The sequence below is a fragment of the Calypte anna genome, chromosome 3 (assembly GCF_003957555.1).
Source record: "Calypte anna isolate BGI_N300 chromosome 3, bCalAnn1_v1.p, whole genome shotgun sequence".
NCBI classification, from domain to species: domain Eukaryota; kingdom Metazoa; phylum Chordata; class Aves; order Apodiformes; family Trochilidae; genus Calypte; species Calypte anna.
The window spans coordinates 6688913-6708060 of record NC_044246.1 but is presented as its reverse complement, the minus strand read 5'-3'; the positions used below and the strand labels follow the sequence as shown (position 1 = coordinate 6708060).

Sequence of the window (19148 nt, the reverse complement as noted above, 5' to 3'; positions counted from 1 at the left end):
AAAAGTTTTTCCTTGAAGCAAGACTACAGTAAGTACCCTAAAACTTTCTCTGTTTTCCCAAATTGTAAACTGGAGTCACAACTATTGTTTCTTGAAAAGCAGAGTGTAAGTATGTGAAGTTTTTTTCTATCTACTGATATACTTTCAAAAGAAAACTGTTATTAAGTACCACTGTGACTCTGCTGTACATATATTCTGGAGGTAAACAGATAATATATTCAGAGTACACTCATCATTCTGAGCTGATTCTGGATGAGGTACAGCAGTAAAACATAGAGTGATGGCCTCTGGTCCTGTAGCCTATACTACAAAATTAGTCCAGCATGGTTTAAAATCTATTACACTGTATTACACTACACTGTAATCCACTGTATTACAGTGGAACAAATTCTACCAAGTTCCCTGTTGATGAGGTGTATGCATGAGAAGAATCAACCATGAACAGAATAGTAGTTCTCCAGAGGAGCAAAATTTCCCACTTTTGGCTGGGATAGACAAATCTGTAATGTCTCCATAAAATGAATTTTATATTAGTGGAAACTGAAGAACTTCCTCTAGTTTTGAGATTTTGGGTTTTGAAGGAAAGATAAAGGAAGAAGTGAGCATAGTTCAGAAACACAACAAATATTTTGTGTCTTACACTATAGACAGCTCTTGCTGACAACAGAAGAGCATGTCAGATTATGGCTGCTCTTAAGAAAGCCTTCTCACCTCAGGTTTCAGAAAACCTGTGTGAAATGGCAGTTCATGCCATTAATGCTATTTTATTTCCACATATTCACAAACTGCTAAATGATTGTAGCCACTCTGAACAATGTCAGTGTCTACAGAGAGATGTTGGGAAAAAAGAACTCAGAAGAGCAAAATTAGAGATGCTAGAGTGATCTGGAAAAAATGTTAACAGGATTCTTGTCAGAAATTTCCAGGTGTTCCATTTGAATACAAACAGTTCCTCTGATAGGATCTATGCTTCTTTTGTTACTTGGAAGTGACCTTAGTAAGATTACTTACTATGCAATGGCAGCAATTATTTAAGTTTCACAGAAATCTGTTCCTCATGCACACACATATGCCAGGTATCATAAGCAGTAATCACCATGACATGTCTTTTTATAAACATACAATATTAGATAGCCCTTCCTTTTTAAGCTGCATGTTCAATAAAATGTATTATAAGGCAGTTTACATTTTGAAACCTAATAATTTGGATATAATCGAATCCAAACTCTCTAATCATAAGTTCTCAGTCTATCATCATTTAGCAGTTTTGTGCATCACTGACATTAAAATGTGGACAGTATTTAAACTTATTTTTGCCATTACACAAGACACTGTGTGTAATACAACATTTACTACATATGTATACAAAAGCACTCACTATAAATAGGGGAAAAAAGACACTAAACTTAAGGGAGACCTATTGACTAGGTTAAAATATTTTGCTTACTGATGAGTGATGAGCACCTCCATTTGTGTGCTTGGCACTAAGTCCATGAGGAAATAGAGCCCCACTGGATTTGTTTAAAATCACAGCGGCTTCTAAATAATTGGAGGAGCTCTCCATCACCCATGCTTTTAAACAAAACTACATGCCATACTAACTACAGCTAAAGGAATACCACATCTAACTTGGCATCGTCAAGAAGAAAGCAAAGCCATCTTTCCAGCTACAAGTTCACACAAAACACATTGGTGAGAAAAGGAAAAGACAGCATGCAGGAGGCAAGAAAGCAAGAAATAAGACACCAAGACAGCTGTTAGTGTAACCAAAATGAGCAGTCAATCAAACACAGCCAGGCCAGAAAAGCAAAATCTATTTTAGGATTTTTCTGCATGTGCTTTACGTGCCACAGCTCAGCCTCAGTTTGAAACCTGACCTGTTCTTATTTTGGAAACCTTTAAGAGGGAAATAGTAACACTGATGCAGATCTGCTTACTTCTCAGCACCCATGTATAGGAAGGTTATACCGTGAATTTTCCTAGTACTATGTAGTACTTTTCAAAGCACAAACTCAATCAAACTCACTTCTGTTTGTGCAGTGCTTCAGCACATGTACACAGAGACAGGTAGCTGCCATTCCATTAATCTGTTCATCCATAGGAAAGGTGGTATATAGAATCACAGAACATATCCCTTGGTTCAGAACTGCAGTTGTTTTAACAACTGCCTAAATTAAAAACTTGTGTGTTTAGGAATAATTTCATTTAATTTTCATCACTGCACACCCTAGCAAAAATTTAACATATATATGGCAGTTAAAGTTTTCAAATATTTTAATTTCATTTGTTTCATTTTTCCCTCAGAAAAGGCTTTCTGATAGCAGTTGATTCCACTGTTAAGTTCAATCTGTAATGGAAGGGCATGGAATGGAAAACAGTCTTTGATTTACCTGACTCTCTCCTCAATGAGGAGTTGTACTCAACAGATATTAAATTTTCTGTTTTACTGGTGTTTACATGAGACCTCAAGATACATTCATTCCTGAGGGCCAAAAATGGTAAATTACAATACAAATATGTTCAAGAACTAGTGTGAAACAGCAACAGTCCACTTTTTTTCTAGGTTTTATACTTCAGTAATGATACCCAGAAATTCTGACATTATTACTTTTTCCTCACTCCTCCCTCTCAAACCAAAGTGGCTGGTATCTTTTAGAAAACATACCTTTTGCCTTAAGTAGGACGCTGTAATAAAATAGCTTGGTAATCCCCATGAGGCACTACTTAAGGAAGTTAGGATTTCAGTTTCATTTCCACCTCTCTGGAAATATGGGTACAAGTATAATCTAAGAATTGATGAATATTTTCTGCACTGGACTAGCAGCTTATTGAGTATTCCTGATTACCAAGGGGTTTGCTTGTTGTAAGGAATCTTAGCATTTATTACCAGCTCTCTGTTCACTGCTCTGAAATCTACAGCCATTTATACCAGATATAAAACAAGATGGACTGTACCATATTATCAGTGGCAAGTGAAGAATTCCAATGCATTTGATTTAGCAGCCATACTGGACAGTGTAGAAGACTTCAACAACTGCCTGGCAGCTGAGGACCAGGTGATTGTAATAAAATGACAAAGTCATTGTAATGGAAGGAAAGAAGGACATAGGAAAGTCACAAGGTCCTTTCCTCCATGCCACTGGCCTTTTTTGGAGGGAGCTTAGAAAGCCATCAGAATTAGTATGCACTCCTCTGCTTGTCTTTTAGAAAACATGCTAAGCAAACCAGAAGTGAGCAAAATCACTGCAGGACAGCATGCTGTACCACCCAGACTGATGACCTTATTTAGCTTGGAGTAGTCAATAAGATCAGGTCGGTGTCTGTGGATAAGTGCACATAATCCAAGGCCATCTTTCCAGCTTTACAACAAAAAAATAGAATGGAAAAAAATTAGTTAAAATATTCATGGCATATTACAGTTTGATCCTTGCTTACGGCTTAAAATCAAGCATGAACTTTTTTGTCAAATCTTGATACTTTTGTTCTGCCAACTCTCACCCCTCTGAGCTTTTCTCTTCCTGTACTTTTTCCTGTAGTACATATCTTACTCTATAGCCCATATACACTTCAGGACTCCATCATACTTCCTTCTCAGCATACATAATGCACAACAGTCCCTGATTTCACTGCTGCATTTGTGCACTGTTCCAGGATAGCTCTGAGTACACATTCATCAATGAAAGTGCACAGTGCCATATTACACTTCCAGCATGTTTGCAAAAAATAAAAGGAAAGCAAACCTGCAATTACTTGAATTTACTGAAGCAATTGGCTTTTTATGTGTCACTTATTTCAGGCAATTTTAATGGCACAACATTGCTATGCTCATAGAAGCAAGAAGTCATAAATCAGTTTAATTTATTTAAAACATTTCATCCATGTGACTGCTTTGATCTGAGCTCTCACTTTGGTGTGACTTCAGGCCCACCTCCTTTTGAGGCAAGAATAAGCAATGAATGAAGCTACCAATATTTGGAAAGATTATGAGAGGTTCCTTTCAGCCTGAAGCAATTATCCTGAAGGATAATTAATGTAAACACTTTATGCAGTCACAGGAACTGTAGATTTGAGGTCTTATCCTGCAAGGCAATCATGTGATACTAAACACATTAAGACTGTGTTAGAATCCCTGTCACTGAGATTTCTGGGTAGATACTTCAAATAACAGAATTATCTCCAAGAAAAATTTAATATAATTAAACAGAATATACATACATTGTATAATATAAAGTCATCCAAAAGGTAAAAGTGAATCAAAATTAGCACCAAATTAACAAAAGTTTTTTTTTTCCAAAAGTCATAGGCTAAAATGGCCTGAACAGCTCATTATAAAGTGGTTCTTTCAGAACTGATCAACCCAAACATTAATCAGGGTACTTCCATTCCAGGTGATTTCCCCACAGCAGCATACGTATGTATATATATATATATGTAAAAACACACTAAAAATCTGTTACTTGTAATTTACAGTATACCCTGCATCCATATAAAGTTCTGTCTCTATATATTCAAGGAAATAACATAATAAAATTTTAGATCTCTTACAGGCAGTACAGGGACTGTAAATCAAAGAAATTATTTTTTTCTGTGGATGCACACATGAACCATATCTTCTCTTTTTCTACGTATGCTTTAGGTGCTGCAGGTTAAGAACGAATTCAAAACACCAAAATACTGCAATACAGAGTAAATACTTACAACTCTTGCTGTAAGTACTAGAAGTGTTTCAGGGAAGGCAAGATCACATAGTTAAATAGTGCAAATGGTAAGCCATGTAGTATAGTGAAGGGTCACCAGCAGAGCTACAGGAATTAGGCCAGTGAAATCCCCAAACCAGGCAGCCTCCATATGGCCTGGAACTCCCTTAGTGAAAACAGAAGTGCATGGCAGAAACTTCACTAATTTTTTCAACATAGGTAGTGTTCCTGAATTTGAAAAAAACCCACATTTAAAGTACTGCTGTTTTGCACTGAGTGCATTTTTTTACTCTTTATTTATAGTTATGTTACAAAATAATAAAGACTGATTCCTCATAATGAGATATTTGCATGCACAATACATTGGTATTTTTGCCAAGAACAGTTTAAACTCACATTGGCTCTAATCTGAAAGCAGTCATTTGCCAAGTCACTATGCTGCAGTACTCAGATATTTCTATATACCAAGGAGTTCTAACAATATAATATGGTCATTCTATTTGTAGTAGGGAATTTTTTTTTAAACAGTAACTATGAAAACTATGGTAAGCAATGCCAAAGACTAATCAAAATAAGACTCTGAACCTAGAGCATGAGAATTTGAAAAAAGTCTGGCTAACATTCTCAGTCTGGATAAATTCTCCTGTCATATATATACCTACAAAACTGAGTTGAAAAATTGACTTAAAAAAATTGACTTAAAATATTTCAGACTGCATCTACCCCTTGAAATAAATTAAGTTTACCTAAGATGGAAGTTCTGAATGTTCACGTTTCTGTAAGGAGCAGTTTTTCTTTGACACCACAGCAGCAGCCCTTCTTTGGCAGAGGTCTCTGTATATAACACCAGGGAATAAAACAAGAAAAATTTTAAAAGTGCTCAAATGATTAATTTATTGTCATTTTAAATTTGGTCAGTGACCTGAAACTGGTTGGCATAAGCCAACATTTAATATTAAAAGGCACTCATATAGTGGAGGCTCCATTAGGACACACAGGTCAACTCAACTGGGACAACTCAGACTAGAGTCTCAGCCCACACAGTAGTTCTGGGATACTGGATGTTTAGAAAATTATATTGACTGTACAGCAGAATTTATATTTGGAGAAAAATACCCAATATAAATATAATAGAAATAGACACAAAATATTATGTTTATGCCTACATTAGATATGCTTGTAGTCACAGTCCATTTGCTTACACGGAGGTATAAAGGCTGAATACCTTTGTTATCTGAACCCTATGGGCATATGAATGCATAAGGACAAAAGAGATCAAATAGGCCATTAGCTCCACATATATTATTGCCCAAATTATGCCCAAATTATGGGCAGGACAGCATGCAGAGCTTGAATTTACTCTCCTTTTGTTGAAACTTGAGATTAGTTTCTAGAATTCTAGACTTTTCACAGCATAAATTTGATTTAAAGAGTATTGTAACTACCACACACATTCTGGAGCCAGTTACCAAGTGAAAGTCAAGAAAAAATTTTCTGAAGCTCTGAGGTTAAAAAAGTGACAGAAGAGGGATATAATCAAATAATATTTGCAAAGAATGTGAGAAGTGGACAGGACTAAAAAAGTGTGTTGGAAATAGGATCCCCACACAGAGTACAGCAGAATTTCAGACCACCAGAGCTCATAATCATAGGCATATTTCTATCTCTATAATTGTGAAAAATGCCCAGAGCCTATGCATCTAGAAAGTTGAATCATTATCTCTGTCATAATAAGGATAGTAGTTACTTTTTCCCCTCCCAAAATTGATTTTATCACCAGGTAGGGAAGTTGCAGTATCACTTTCTGTGAAAAAAATAATTCATTTTTAAAGTGCTCATCACAGTTAATGAGCAATTCATATTAAAATATCTTTTAAAAAAATCCCTGATTATTACTATTACCTTCCACTGAAATGTCCTGAATAGCAAAGCGAAGGATGATAGTCCAGATCATACCCAGTGTCATTTTCACATTGCCATCAACAATTTCTGAAGGTGAAAAAAGAGAGAGCAGTAGTATTTAGAATGTGTTTTCTGTTTTCTATTATTTTAGTCACACATTTTAATAAAATATATATTGTATCTAATAAACATTTCTACCATAATTCTATCTACACAGAATTCATCTGCATTCATTTTTCAGCAAACTCACACTTGTGCTACCCTAGCAGCAGAACTGAAGATTCCTGAGGTTAAGGTCACTTCAACCCTTCCATGATAAAAAGCTTTTCCCCAAGTAGTTGTAACTATCTCAACACTTTAACTTTTAGGCTGACTCTTTTAGAGAGAGACTGAAGGGAAATACTTATTTAAAGTTTGAACATTATCAGCTTAACTGTTTTCAAATACAAATGAACTGAAAAAAATATGGTATTACCCCACATTTTTAGAAACTACAGCACACTAATGGTATTTTTTAAAATAAAACAGTATTAAAAAATTCCCATATACTATTTAGACCTCTGTGAGAATTATAGCTATAGTGCCAGCACTAGATATGAAGAGTAACTCAAGAGACACAGAAGCTCCTGAGACTCAGCTACATAGCTTCCTACCAAGCCATTCAGAAACATAGCCAAGAGATGGTAATGTCTTACAGCTCTACTACCCATGCACATTTATGTATCTTTAATATAAATAGGGTTTTTTTACCTCCGAGGCTCCAATTTGTTGCAATACTTGAATCTACCTACAAGACAGGTGCTGGGAAGGTGCTTTCTCCAACCCTTCTCACATATGCATGAGATTCCTTTCTATAAGCTATAGAATACAGTCCTCTTATAGTGCAATATGAACAAAAATAACACTTGAATTCTCAACACCAAAAAAGGTACTGCCAGACCACTTAAGTGGGATGATAATGTTCAATCAATCTGAAAAATATGGTGAGAGACTCAAAAGAACACAGTGAGACTCTAAGGACAGTCCAGTACTGTAAACAGAGGAGGTGGGACAATGAGAGAGGACAACTGCAGACTGCCTTTGCAGTCATGTCACACCAGTGGGAGCAGGGAAGGCACCAGCTGCTCTTCCCTACTTGAAAGTCACCTCCAGCCTTCCTCAAGAAGTTGAGCAGCTGTGGCTGCCTGGGGGCCCACTGGTGTTCTGGGGAAGGAGGAGGAACAACTTGCAACAGGAGGAATTTCCTCAATTTAACATCAAATGCCAATAGAAGTGTCAGTAGAAAATGAAAGTCATTCTGTTACTTAAAAGTTTCCTGAATCCAGGGGCAGTTTTTACAGAACAAAGCAGCTGCTAGCTCAAAGACACAAGATACATGTTACATTGCAGTAGTATGTGGCATAAGCTGTCATATGAACCTATGGAATTAACAAATGTGGTAGGAGATATGTCACCCATCAATGGTCTACTCTTACTTTGCTAGTGTGATAATCCAACTTGTATATGATGGCTATTTTTTGGCTTTTCCCTTTGGGTTCTCTGTTAATTTTCCAGAATTCTTACCTCACATTGCCTGCCTTCCATGCATTGTTACTGCTTTATTGTCCCTGAAAGACCTCAAGTCTCTTCAACCCTCAAAACTAAATTCTTTCAGCCAAAAAAGACCAAATGGTTATCAGAACATTTAGCTACTTCTCTCATCCTTCCTCCTTGGTCAAGTAGTTAATTTTGTTCAGATGTCTGATATGTATACACAGTAAAGAATTTCATCAAATGTAAAATAAATGAATTAAAATACCCAGGAGGCATTGCTGATTGTCAGGCAATCAGTTCTTAGATTTGCATAATGACTACATTGTTGTTTTCATTTGCATATCTTCATGTACATGCAAAGAGAATGAAACAGCAAGAGAGGAAATTTTCTGTGTGTGCCTCTGGAGAATTTTCAAGCAATTTGCCAGCTTTGGCTTCTCATTATCTACTGCCAGCTTAAAAAAAAATAAAAAACAAAAACCAAAACAAAACAACAAAAAACCCCAAAAGCACACGTATTAAAGACAAAAGGGAAAAAAAACCCTAAACAGAAGGAAAACAAAGTTGCTAAATGTAAAAAGTATTGGTGACAAAAAAATAACTGAATAACTACTATAGCTTTCCTCTATAGGTCAACAGGAGACTTCATTATTTTTTTCACCTGCTTGGTCTGACAGAAATACAGTTCCTGCACCTCATAAATGCAAAACTGGATTTGTGGGGAAAAACATCTTGCTGACCTATGAGGACAGGAAAGGGGAGAAGGAAAAAGAAGGAGAAACAACAAAAACTGTCCAGGGAAAAAGGTAAGCAAAAGCAGTATGGCATGTTCTTAAAGTTTTTAGCTTGGTTTTGTTGTTTTTTTAAATTCTGCTTTGGCTCTATTTAATTTTTTTTTATTCTAACCTTCTGGTAGGAGATTCACAGATCATTTGGTTTTTAATATTTCCCCACTCCCCAGAGAAGCAATACAGAAGTGTTTCCCATTAACAGGACACTTATCTTTCGTGGTTCTCCATTACTCAGTTCATTTCATTCAGGATGCAATTACCTTGCAAATGGAGTTATTGCACTTCTTGAAAACTTAAGGGAAAACTTCTAACTCTTGAACCATGAATAGCTCATAAGGACTTCTTTCACTGCTTTTGGTTTAGCTTGTTGACTCTCCAGTCTCATTTCATCACCAGTGAAGAGACTCTTCCACAGCACAGATCAGAGTAGCCAAATTTGACTTCTGCTTGGCATCACAGTTAAAGGTGATCACCCCTCTCTTCCCACTTCTCAGACAGTCCAAGGAAGTCAGCCTCAGAACAGTAATCATGGCTTTAAAGAATATCCATGGCCCCTTAATACTAAATTGAACCGTGTACTGATGTCCCACAGGAATCTCAGTTATTTCTGTGTTTTCAGGCCCCATTTTAAATGCCATTTGGTCCCCTTGAGCTAACATGCTCTCCACTCAGCATATCAGATAATAAAACATCATCCTCAGCAGATTTAGATCAAAATGTTCATGCTTGGAAAATAAAAAAGTATTCTAAGCATCCATGTAACTCAGAGAATGCCAAAACAGATGGGTGCAGGCAGGCCCATATGCCCTGTGCTCACATACAGGGGCAGTGAGTTAAGGGGTTAAGGACATGGAAAACAATACAAACTTAAGGAACCTGTGCTCTTCCTCCTTGCTGGCACTCATTCCATCTTTGTGAAATAATGACTGCCTAATTAATAATGATGAAAAATGCAAGAAAAGAAAAGACATGAAGTGTCCTATCAGATTGCTGATCCAGTCTCCAGCACAAATACAGAAACAGTTGTCAGCCCAAGTGGTAGGGCAGGGCTGTGTAGTGTGGGAGCAAGTATGCAGGACAAGGGGGCACAGAGACTCTTTAAGCACCCACTGGTGCCTGAGAGCCCACACTGTGAAACTGTACCCAGTCAGATGTGATACTGCATTGCTGCATCAGCACAGCACTGTGCCTTTGATAACAAATTTAGTAGAGGTGATGTGGTTAACTTAACAGTGCACTAAGCATGTCTGGGCCAGAGCTGGCTTTGTGGTCAGCCTGTTTAGAGTAGGAGTGGAAGGCACACAAATCTATCTGGTTCTGCCCACGTGGATGTAATTTAATGTGTTAGTAGCCATACCCAACATAGTGCAATGTCTTACAATGACAGTTCCTCTCCACACCTAAGCTATGACAGTATCAGTAGATTTTTCTCCGGCTCCAAGAATTTTAAGTTTTTTTAATGCTAATCAATTAATTTCTGCTACTAATTCCTTGATTTTACAGAATGAGAATTCCAGAAACATACAATAGAAGCCTGCAGCACAGCCAAGAACATCACCTTCATCTTCTGGTTTACTATTGTCTGCTGTTACATACAGAAAGAAATATTGAGTGCATGGACAGACAACCCCCTGCAGAACCTGGCTGAGAAGCTGGAAGAGGTTGCTGCCTCTTGTTCTGCCTTACTCCCACTGGGAGATCACTGAGGATCTAAGCTCATGCCACTTGCTGCCAAGAACAGCAGGGTTAGTTTAAATGGTTTTAATGACTGATCTGAGCTATCCCAGATACTTTGCCCTCAAGTGATATAGAAAGTAGTCAAGCACTGCTCCCTACTCTGAGCACCCTGGCAGTAATTAGCAGCATTAAGTAGGGTAAAATGAGGGAGATGGGAGTGCAGGAGCATATATGAGCTGTAGATGTACCTCAGTTTAAATACTCTCACCTTGCTTGAAGAACCTAGGTGTGAAAACATTAGTACATTGTGCAAACTATGTTCAGAAAGTACGGCCACTCTGTCCCACAAGATTCCCTTTTTGCTGCACTCTTGGTTTTGGACAGAAAGCCTCAGAGTCCTGGCATGGCATGACAGAAACTACCATTGATTTGCTCCACACACTCTGCACTCTCAGTACTGCTGCACCAGCTACCAGACAGGCTTCTGTATTCTTAATCGTTCGTTTCCACACATAAATTGTCTCTTCAGTACCCTCTGCTGTTCATTCAATGCCATACCACCCTCAGAATTACCTGAACTGCAGAGGTTTAGAGTAGTGGCATAGTTTTCCATTCCACTTCATTTGATTGAGCAAAGGGTCCAGCTCTCCCTGCCTGCTTGTACAATTGATGGAGGGAGCAATGCACTTCTGAAATGCATTAGAGCTCTTCTGAGAGCTGAACTGCTTTTGGAAATTGCCTATTTCTCCCCACTGATGATATATTCCCCAGAAAATGCCTCTCTTATGTGCCTAAAGATAGATGGTATGGATTTGGACCATAGATGACCCAACCAGTTCAGTTGCAAATGAATAAAGGGCAAGTTCAAATAAATGCTCTGCTCAGAGAATACACGTCTTACAATTTTGGAGTTCTAGATTTAGAAACTGAACACTAATTGAATGATACATGAGGAACCAAGCAAGGTAGGACAAACCATTGTGGCATCAAGGAATGATGATAGATCTCTTCATCACTTCTAAAGATGCTCCTATCCCACCTACTGAATCTTCCTGCCCCACCCACAATTACAGTAAACTCTCTGAGATCAAATTCTGGAAGCCAGAATGAGACCATATATAAGACTGCAGAAATCAGAAAATAAGAAGAGAAGGATCATAAATAGAGTTTAAAACTCCTAGTAATGTGAACAGAATATAGCTAGTGCTTCTCACTTTGATACTGGGGTTACAACCAGAGTTTTTCTCTAATGGTATGTTAGAGGCTGCCCCCAGAACCAACAGCACATCATTCAGGCTATGGAATGGAAAGTAGTTGGATATCATGCTGGCCACATCGTTCATCTGTATGGTAATGGCTATGCAAAGCATTATGCAAATAGCTCTGTGGAGCAGCTAGTTCTAGACAGACCTTCCTTTTTAAATGATTACTTGAATCTCATAGGAAGCATAGGTTCACTTGCAGTGAGAGCCTGCATTCTTTTGTTTGGAGATTACATCTATTAGCATTTAACTAGCCAACTGCATGCTTTTATTTAACAACCTGAATAATGGAACAATAAGAAAAGAATAACTTCAGTAAATAACATTCTGTGGCCCTTCCTTCATATGTACAGTCTCTCCCCAGCTAACATAATTTCTTTTGATCACCCCCTTAACTCTACATTTGAATTTTAGAAATCATCCAGTCAGTCTCAAAATAGGAGTAGGTCCCAGCCACCTGGTAGCGATGTCAGCCTTTGTCTTGTCTGAACAATACCTTCTAAAGATAAAAAAGGTCCCAGATCAGATGAAGCATAGCCTAGAATCCAACCTTGTTACTAAAGGGGTTCCTTATTTTTAATAATGTACAGGGAAAAAGTAATGGTCGGATAGAAGAAATCATTATCTGAACACCCACTAAAATACAGACAATTTCATTTAATATTAGAGACAGACTATTCTTAGAGCCCACTTATGCCCCTGATTTTCACAAATTTCCACCTCTTGCACTTTCTCAGGTATTTCTCAGCAACCAATATTAAGGGCTTTTTGAGGCACCCCTATATGGAGAACAGCCCCTGCAATTTGGCCAAGGGCCACTGTCAGACTTTTTTGTAATGTCAATACTTAAGGTGCATTGTCAAGTTCTGCCACATACCTTCTGCACCAATGGACACAAGTTTCACTCCTTTGCTGGCGATGTAATCCAGAGCTTTGTTGACATTGGCAATTTTATGGAAGCGCATCTTCCCTCTGTCTGGTTTGGGTAGTCTTTCCCCTGCAGAATAACAAATTGAATGTGTTTACTTTTCCATACATCTCTCTACAGACACCTAAGAGAATGGAACTCAAGAGTGAACGTGCCCTAAACACTGTCTAAAGTTAGCAATTATTTTAACAGATATTTTTCTGAAAGAATGTCAAATAGCTTTGAAGAACACCCTGAAGAGAAAATTCAAACATTTCACTTAGATCTTTCTGACGTAGCAGCAAAAACAGACTAAAATTTTTATATTTGCTCTAAACATATCTGGAAGATAAATGAATGCTTCCTGCTAGTCAACTTCTGGTTCATTGCTACTGTCTGTGCTAGAGTAGCTGAATATTAAGAAGGCAGTATCTTCTTAGAGCTCATCACCCTTATCTGCCTGACTGGAGAGAGAGAGGCTGGACTCTATGCAGCAGAGTACCCACAACATCCTTCCAACATCTGACCAAGAACAATGGCTTTTAACAACCTCATTCAGTACAACAGAACAGACAATTTCTGTGTTTGAATGAATTTATCTTTTCAAATTATCACAAACAAGATTAATTTCTGAAAATATGGCTCTCCATTTCATGAAGGTTGATCACTTGAAGATCTTCTTTTGACACCGAAATCTCCAGCAAAAACATAAATTCTTTTCCATGAAGCAATCTTAAAAATCTTCCTGTCCTTTTTCACCTTTCCTGTGTGAGTGTAAATTGAGCTACTCCCTTCCCATTCAGGGGCATTCTGAGTGTACCTCAGGGACTGCCCCTCTGGGTAAAGTATAAAATGAGTGACAGACTGAGTTTATATCAGTTAGTCAAAAGGAGTTCTTGGCTGTTCCACCCTTCTGAAAAATTACACCTTTTACTGGTGACTAAATATTGATCTAAATTTATGTTAGGCACTCACTTTTGAATCACTTTAATCCAATAAAGACATTAAAAGCAAAGCAAAGACATTATACATCTCACTTTTCAGCCTGCTTAAGCATTTCTGTTCACTGTTTTGAATTGTTATCATTTTTGTTCTTTTAAAACTGATTCAGTTAGCATTCTGTAAATACATAGCAAACATTATTTTAGCCAACCTGAGATAACTTCCAATAGGAGCATCAGTTTGAGGCCATTCCTGAAGTCCTCCTCAATGTTCTCAATCTGTGTGCCTGCCTTCCTGAGGTGGGAATTGCACCAGGCTGTAAACGTCTGTAATATTAAATTAAAAAAATACTTGTCAACAAGGCATTTTACAAGACAACTGCTAAGTCATCTTACTAACAACTGTATCTGAGATTTTCGCTGATGCCTTAGCAATCTGAATGTCCAACTCCTATTCATTCTATATATGCTTGAGTTCAAAATTCTCATCCCAGATGTTCACAAAGATGCAAAGATTTGCCTGATTAGAAGCAATTTTGTGCTAGATTCAGCTTTTAAATACATCACCCCCAAAAGTTCTACACATAAAGGCAAAATTTATCTAAGATATTACTAAACATAACATCTTATGAGCACACAACTTGATGTTGACACTTATCTGTCAAGCAATTCTTACACAGAATATCCATGCCAGGCACAAGTTAAGCATTTTTCACAGGCATGAAGTTGTGAGAACACTCTTCAGGATGAAGTAACTGAAGAGAGACTTTACACAGCAAGGATACCAGCAGAATTGCATCTGCTCCTATTTGTAACAGTGAGAAACAGAATGTCTTTTGAAAGCATGGACAATTAGAATGGATTTTGAAAGCTTGCAATAATTCAGGTGCAGAAGTTCACATTCAGACAGTGCAGCTCCAGCCTTCCTTTTCTAAGGCAGGAGATTTTTTTTTAAACTGTACTATATCATTTTCAGAAAACTACCACAACTCCATGAAGCAAACAAATACAGGTACAAAAATGGTCACAGAAGCAACCATGAGCATTTCTCTCTCTACAGAGAATAACCAAGTCTCCTTTTATTTGTAGAGATGAAAAGCAGAACTAATTCCTTTGATCTACAAAAGTAATATACACATTACCTTTTGTGTGAATGAAATCAAAACATGATCTATTATAAAATTCAGCAGTTAAAATTAGACTTCTCATTCTGCTGACCAATTCTCCTTTTCAGTGTCTGTTAGTATATATAAAGCAGATTTGTATTTACTAGGTATTTCACCAGGTATTTGATTATAATTATATAAGGCCAAGTTGAGTTAAAATTGTCATATACTTGGAATTTCCCTTCTTTTGCTATGTTGAATGACAGCAGTTCTAAAAACATTGTAAATTATAGAATCATAGGATGGTTTGGGTTGGTGGGAACCTTGAAAAACAGGGCTTTCCCCCTGCATGGGCAGAGACACCTCCCACCAGACCAGGTTGCACCAAGCCCCATCCAGCCTGGCCTTCAACACTTCCAGGGAGGGGGCATCCACAATTTCCCTGGGCAACCTGTTCCACTGTCTCAGCGTCCACACAGTAAGGGATTTCTTCCCAATATCAAACATAAATCTATCCTCTTTAAGCTTAAAACTATTCCCCCTTGTCCTATCACAACACACCCTTATAAAAAGTCAATCTCCAACTTTCCTGTAGCCCCTTCAGGTACTGGCAGGTTGCTATTAGGTCTCCCTGGAGTCTTCTCTTTTCCAGGCTGAACAACCCCAACTCTCTCAGCATGTCTTCATAGGAGTGGTGCTCCAGCCCTCTGATTATCTTTGTGGCTCTCATCTGAACCTGCTACAACAGCTCCATGTGCTTCTTGTGCTGGGGCCCCCAGAGCTGGACACAGTACTCCAGGTTGGGTCTCACAAGGGATTTCCCCAGCCCATGCAGGGGACCTTGGACTTGACCTTGTTAAACTTAATGAAGTTGGCATGGGCCCACCTCTCAAGCCCATCAAGGTCCTTCTGGATGGCCTCCCTTGCCTCCAGTGTGTCAACCACACCACACAGCTTGGTGTCATCAGCAAATTTGCTGAGGGTGCACTTAGTCCCACTGTCCATATCAGCAACAAAGCTGTTAAACAACACTGGTACCAACCCAAACCCGAGGAACACCACTCATCACTGATCTCCACTTAGACATGGAGATGTTGATCACAACTCTTTGAGTGCAACCACCCAGCCAGTTCCTTTTCTACCAAGTGGTCCATCCATCTCGTCCATGTGCCTCCAATTTAGAGACAAGGATGGCATTTGGGACAGTGGCAGAGGCTTTGCATTTATAATATTTAAAATAGTAAATAATAAAATACATCCCAAATCCCCACCATCAATATAAATATCCTTTGACCTTTTTTCTTGCTTGTTTTTTTTTGGAGGGGGGTTTTGGTTGGGTTTTTTTGAGTTTTCTTATACGTACAATTTAATTTCTGATGTCTCAGAATAACGAAGACCAGTAGATGAAGGCAAAACCTTTCCCTGGGCCTGAATCTTGTAAATTCCAGGCAGATTTCATACCTTAAGAAGATATTGTTCCAAGCACACCATGCTAAACTCAAAGAGAAACTTGGACAAAAACCTCAGACATTTCCTTCTCTTCTTTTAGACGTTTATGGTGAACATTCTGACCATGCATCACTCAAGTGAATGAGACTTCCACAATTTCCATTTAAGACTTCAATAGAAAAGATCCCACCAGTTGAGAAATCTTAAAAGTACAAATCCGATTCATACTTTCTTCTCAATCTTGTTGATTTTCTGAAGGCACTAGGAAGCCAAAGTTGCTATGATACAAACAAGGAAAAGATGCTACTATTGAAGAGTCGAACTGTTTTCAATACATAGTTTGATGGCAGTCACTGGTTTTATGGGCTGCATTTTTATTTTTGTGGTTATTTAAGATTCTTTACAGTAATATTGGAGTTTGACATTCTGAAGGTTAAACTTGGAATTACAAAGCCTCCATTCATGAGATAACAACTTCTACTTAAGCATTCTAATGTGCGTGGAGTCTTTATTTAGACCATTTTTGTCTAGACAGCTTAGATTATCTTCTATCTTGAGAGTAAGAAGTTTGTATTTTTTCTAAACTAACGTTTCTCAGAGCTTTGTGCTTTACCAGTGCACAGGGTTACAGAATGGTGCCATCCCCTTATGAGAGGTGCCTTTTGCCACCCAGAAAGTGTCACTGCAGTACATTACAGCAGACTCTTGGCATGTGACTTCATAGCCTGGTACTTTCCAAACTGGCTTATTGTCCCAGGACAAACTTGATCATAGGAATGGTGCTTCAGGAATTTTTTGCTGTTTCAGTGATGCAATCCATAAGTGTCTATATTAAAGCTGCTGCAAAATTTAACTTGCAAATTTTAACAGCTTCTGCAATCCCTCATTTATCTAGCCCTCACCCTTCTATTCTTATTGTGATACCACTTGTTCTCACTGCTTTGACTTTAACTAACAGTTCTATTCATAGCTATTAAGAAACAATTCAAAGCATCTTTAAGTCCTGGAGATCAAGATACAACCAGCATACAGTACACCCTGCAAATTTGTAATCCACTGGGATTTAAAAGCTATTAAATGACTTAGACAAAGCAAATTCCTTTTTCTGCTGACTGGTAGAGCACATTTCAGAGTATCACATTGCCCAGAGAAACAAGGCAGGACTGAAGGCACCAAGCGTAATACCAGGAGGGATACAAATATCTTCCTAGAAAGCTAGGCATTTCTTTTTAGAATTTATTTACCATAGGAGGCTCAACAAATTAAAACAATAAAAAAATTCTCCTTTCAAAAGTTGTTATTGCAGAAGAAACCTTTGCTGAGATGAGAGACTGCAGAAGAGGGGATGCAGGGCAGGAAGCCAAGTAATTTTCAGTCCCACAGGTAAATGTTGTTTTAATGCACTATGAATTGTCTACTGCTGTCACAGGTCTATTTTAGAAAAGCTAACTACAGAAAAGGGACTGCTTTTTATGTTCTATACCCACTTAGCCCCATTGTGAAGGCTGCCAATAGCCTATCTTTCATAATCTGGATTCACAGATCTGACACAAGTGTGTATCTGAGGAAAAGAAAAACTTACCTCAGGCCACTTAATGCTATAAGGCCTTGAGAAGTAGAATTGCAACAAAAGGGTAGAAAAAGGAGCTATCAACTATCAATCAACTGCAGCTAATGCTGAAAAAAATAGGGTATGTCCACTAGTAATAGGTGTATGTTCACTATAGACAAATGAGTTTACACATGAAAAATGGACACGAAAAATGCTTTGATGGAAAAGTGATATCTCTGAGAGTCAAATTGTCTTACACTCCTGAGAAAGCCCACACATTCTTTTTATGTGAGTGTAATGATAACATACTTTTGACAGTGCTTCAAAGCAAAAAAACAAGATGCATGTAATAACAAGTTTCATGTGTGCATGTGATAATAGGGACAAAGAGAATTAAGAAAGCACCAGTTACCACCCTCTCTTATCCATCAGTTTGTCACAAGACAGCTTGTTCCACCTGCTGAAGATACAGGTTAAATTTCTAGTTTGACACTGACAGTGAAACAAAATGGACATCACCAGAACAGCAGCATAACTTGCATGGGGACATATACAGTAGGTACACTCCACACATTCAGGAAGATTTATTTAGCTGCACTTTGAACTAAAAATGAGAAGTGGATCCAGCCCAGTAAAGGGTTGGAGATTCATATCCTACTAAGTATTGAAACAGAGAAAGCTGGCCTTTTTGGGCTTCAGTATGTATATCTCATAACAAAGTAACATGGCCTTTCACTCTCTCCAACTCAAACAATTTTCTGTCTACTATAATATTTACAGGTTTTAAAACCTAATAGTGATTGTAAAAGGATGTACCAGCTTGTCTGAACCCCTTTCAGAAGAGCAAGTGATGCACGAGTCATTTGTTTTTTGAGTTTCTAGCCTTTCTGTAGGATTCACATGAAAAAATACAGACAAAATCCAATTTTAACCTGAGTTATGAAAAATATTGCATTAATAGGAAATCTAGTAATTCCAGTGTCTGTAAATTATTAATAATACAGATTATTATAAACCAGAAGTACAACTCACTTTAAGTGGACTTTAAAGTCTAATACCTAGAGCAGAACACACCTGAAGAAAATTAACTTTAAATATAAACATTCAACATATTTGTTTATATACATATGTGTCATCCCTAATTGTCTCAGGTTCATTTCTTAAAACTGTGCTTTTTAGCTCCTCTTCTAAAGTATTTTTCCTCTCTACTTGTGCTAGCTGAGAGTCTTTATTACCTCTAGGCTAAATGGGTTGCAGTGATTCAGTCTGTAGTTATACAGAACATTACTGGGCTCTGAGAACATGGCAAGGGTGTTACAGAAAGAGCTCTG

The 19148-nt window shown here is 37.9% G+C and overlaps 1 protein-coding gene across 1 annotated transcript in view; it reads right to left on the bottom strand.

The window, feature by feature from the left end:
- Window positions 1-19148, bottom strand: part of ACTN2 (actinin alpha 2) — a 67271-nt gene that overhangs the window by 29424 nt on the left and 18699 nt on the right. Inside the window, exons 2-6 of the mRNA XM_008496494.2 lie at window positions 13923-14037; window positions 12740-12859; window positions 6600-6686; window positions 5444-5531; window positions 3281-3359 (exon numbers count right to left, since the gene is read on the bottom strand). Of these exons, the coding sequence (XP_008494716.1) occupies window positions 3281-3359; window positions 5444-5531; window positions 6600-6686; window positions 12740-12859; window positions 13923-14037 (489 nt within the window). The remainder of the gene's footprint in view (window positions 1-3280; window positions 3360-5443; window positions 5532-6599; window positions 6687-12739; window positions 12860-13922; window positions 14038-19148) is intronic.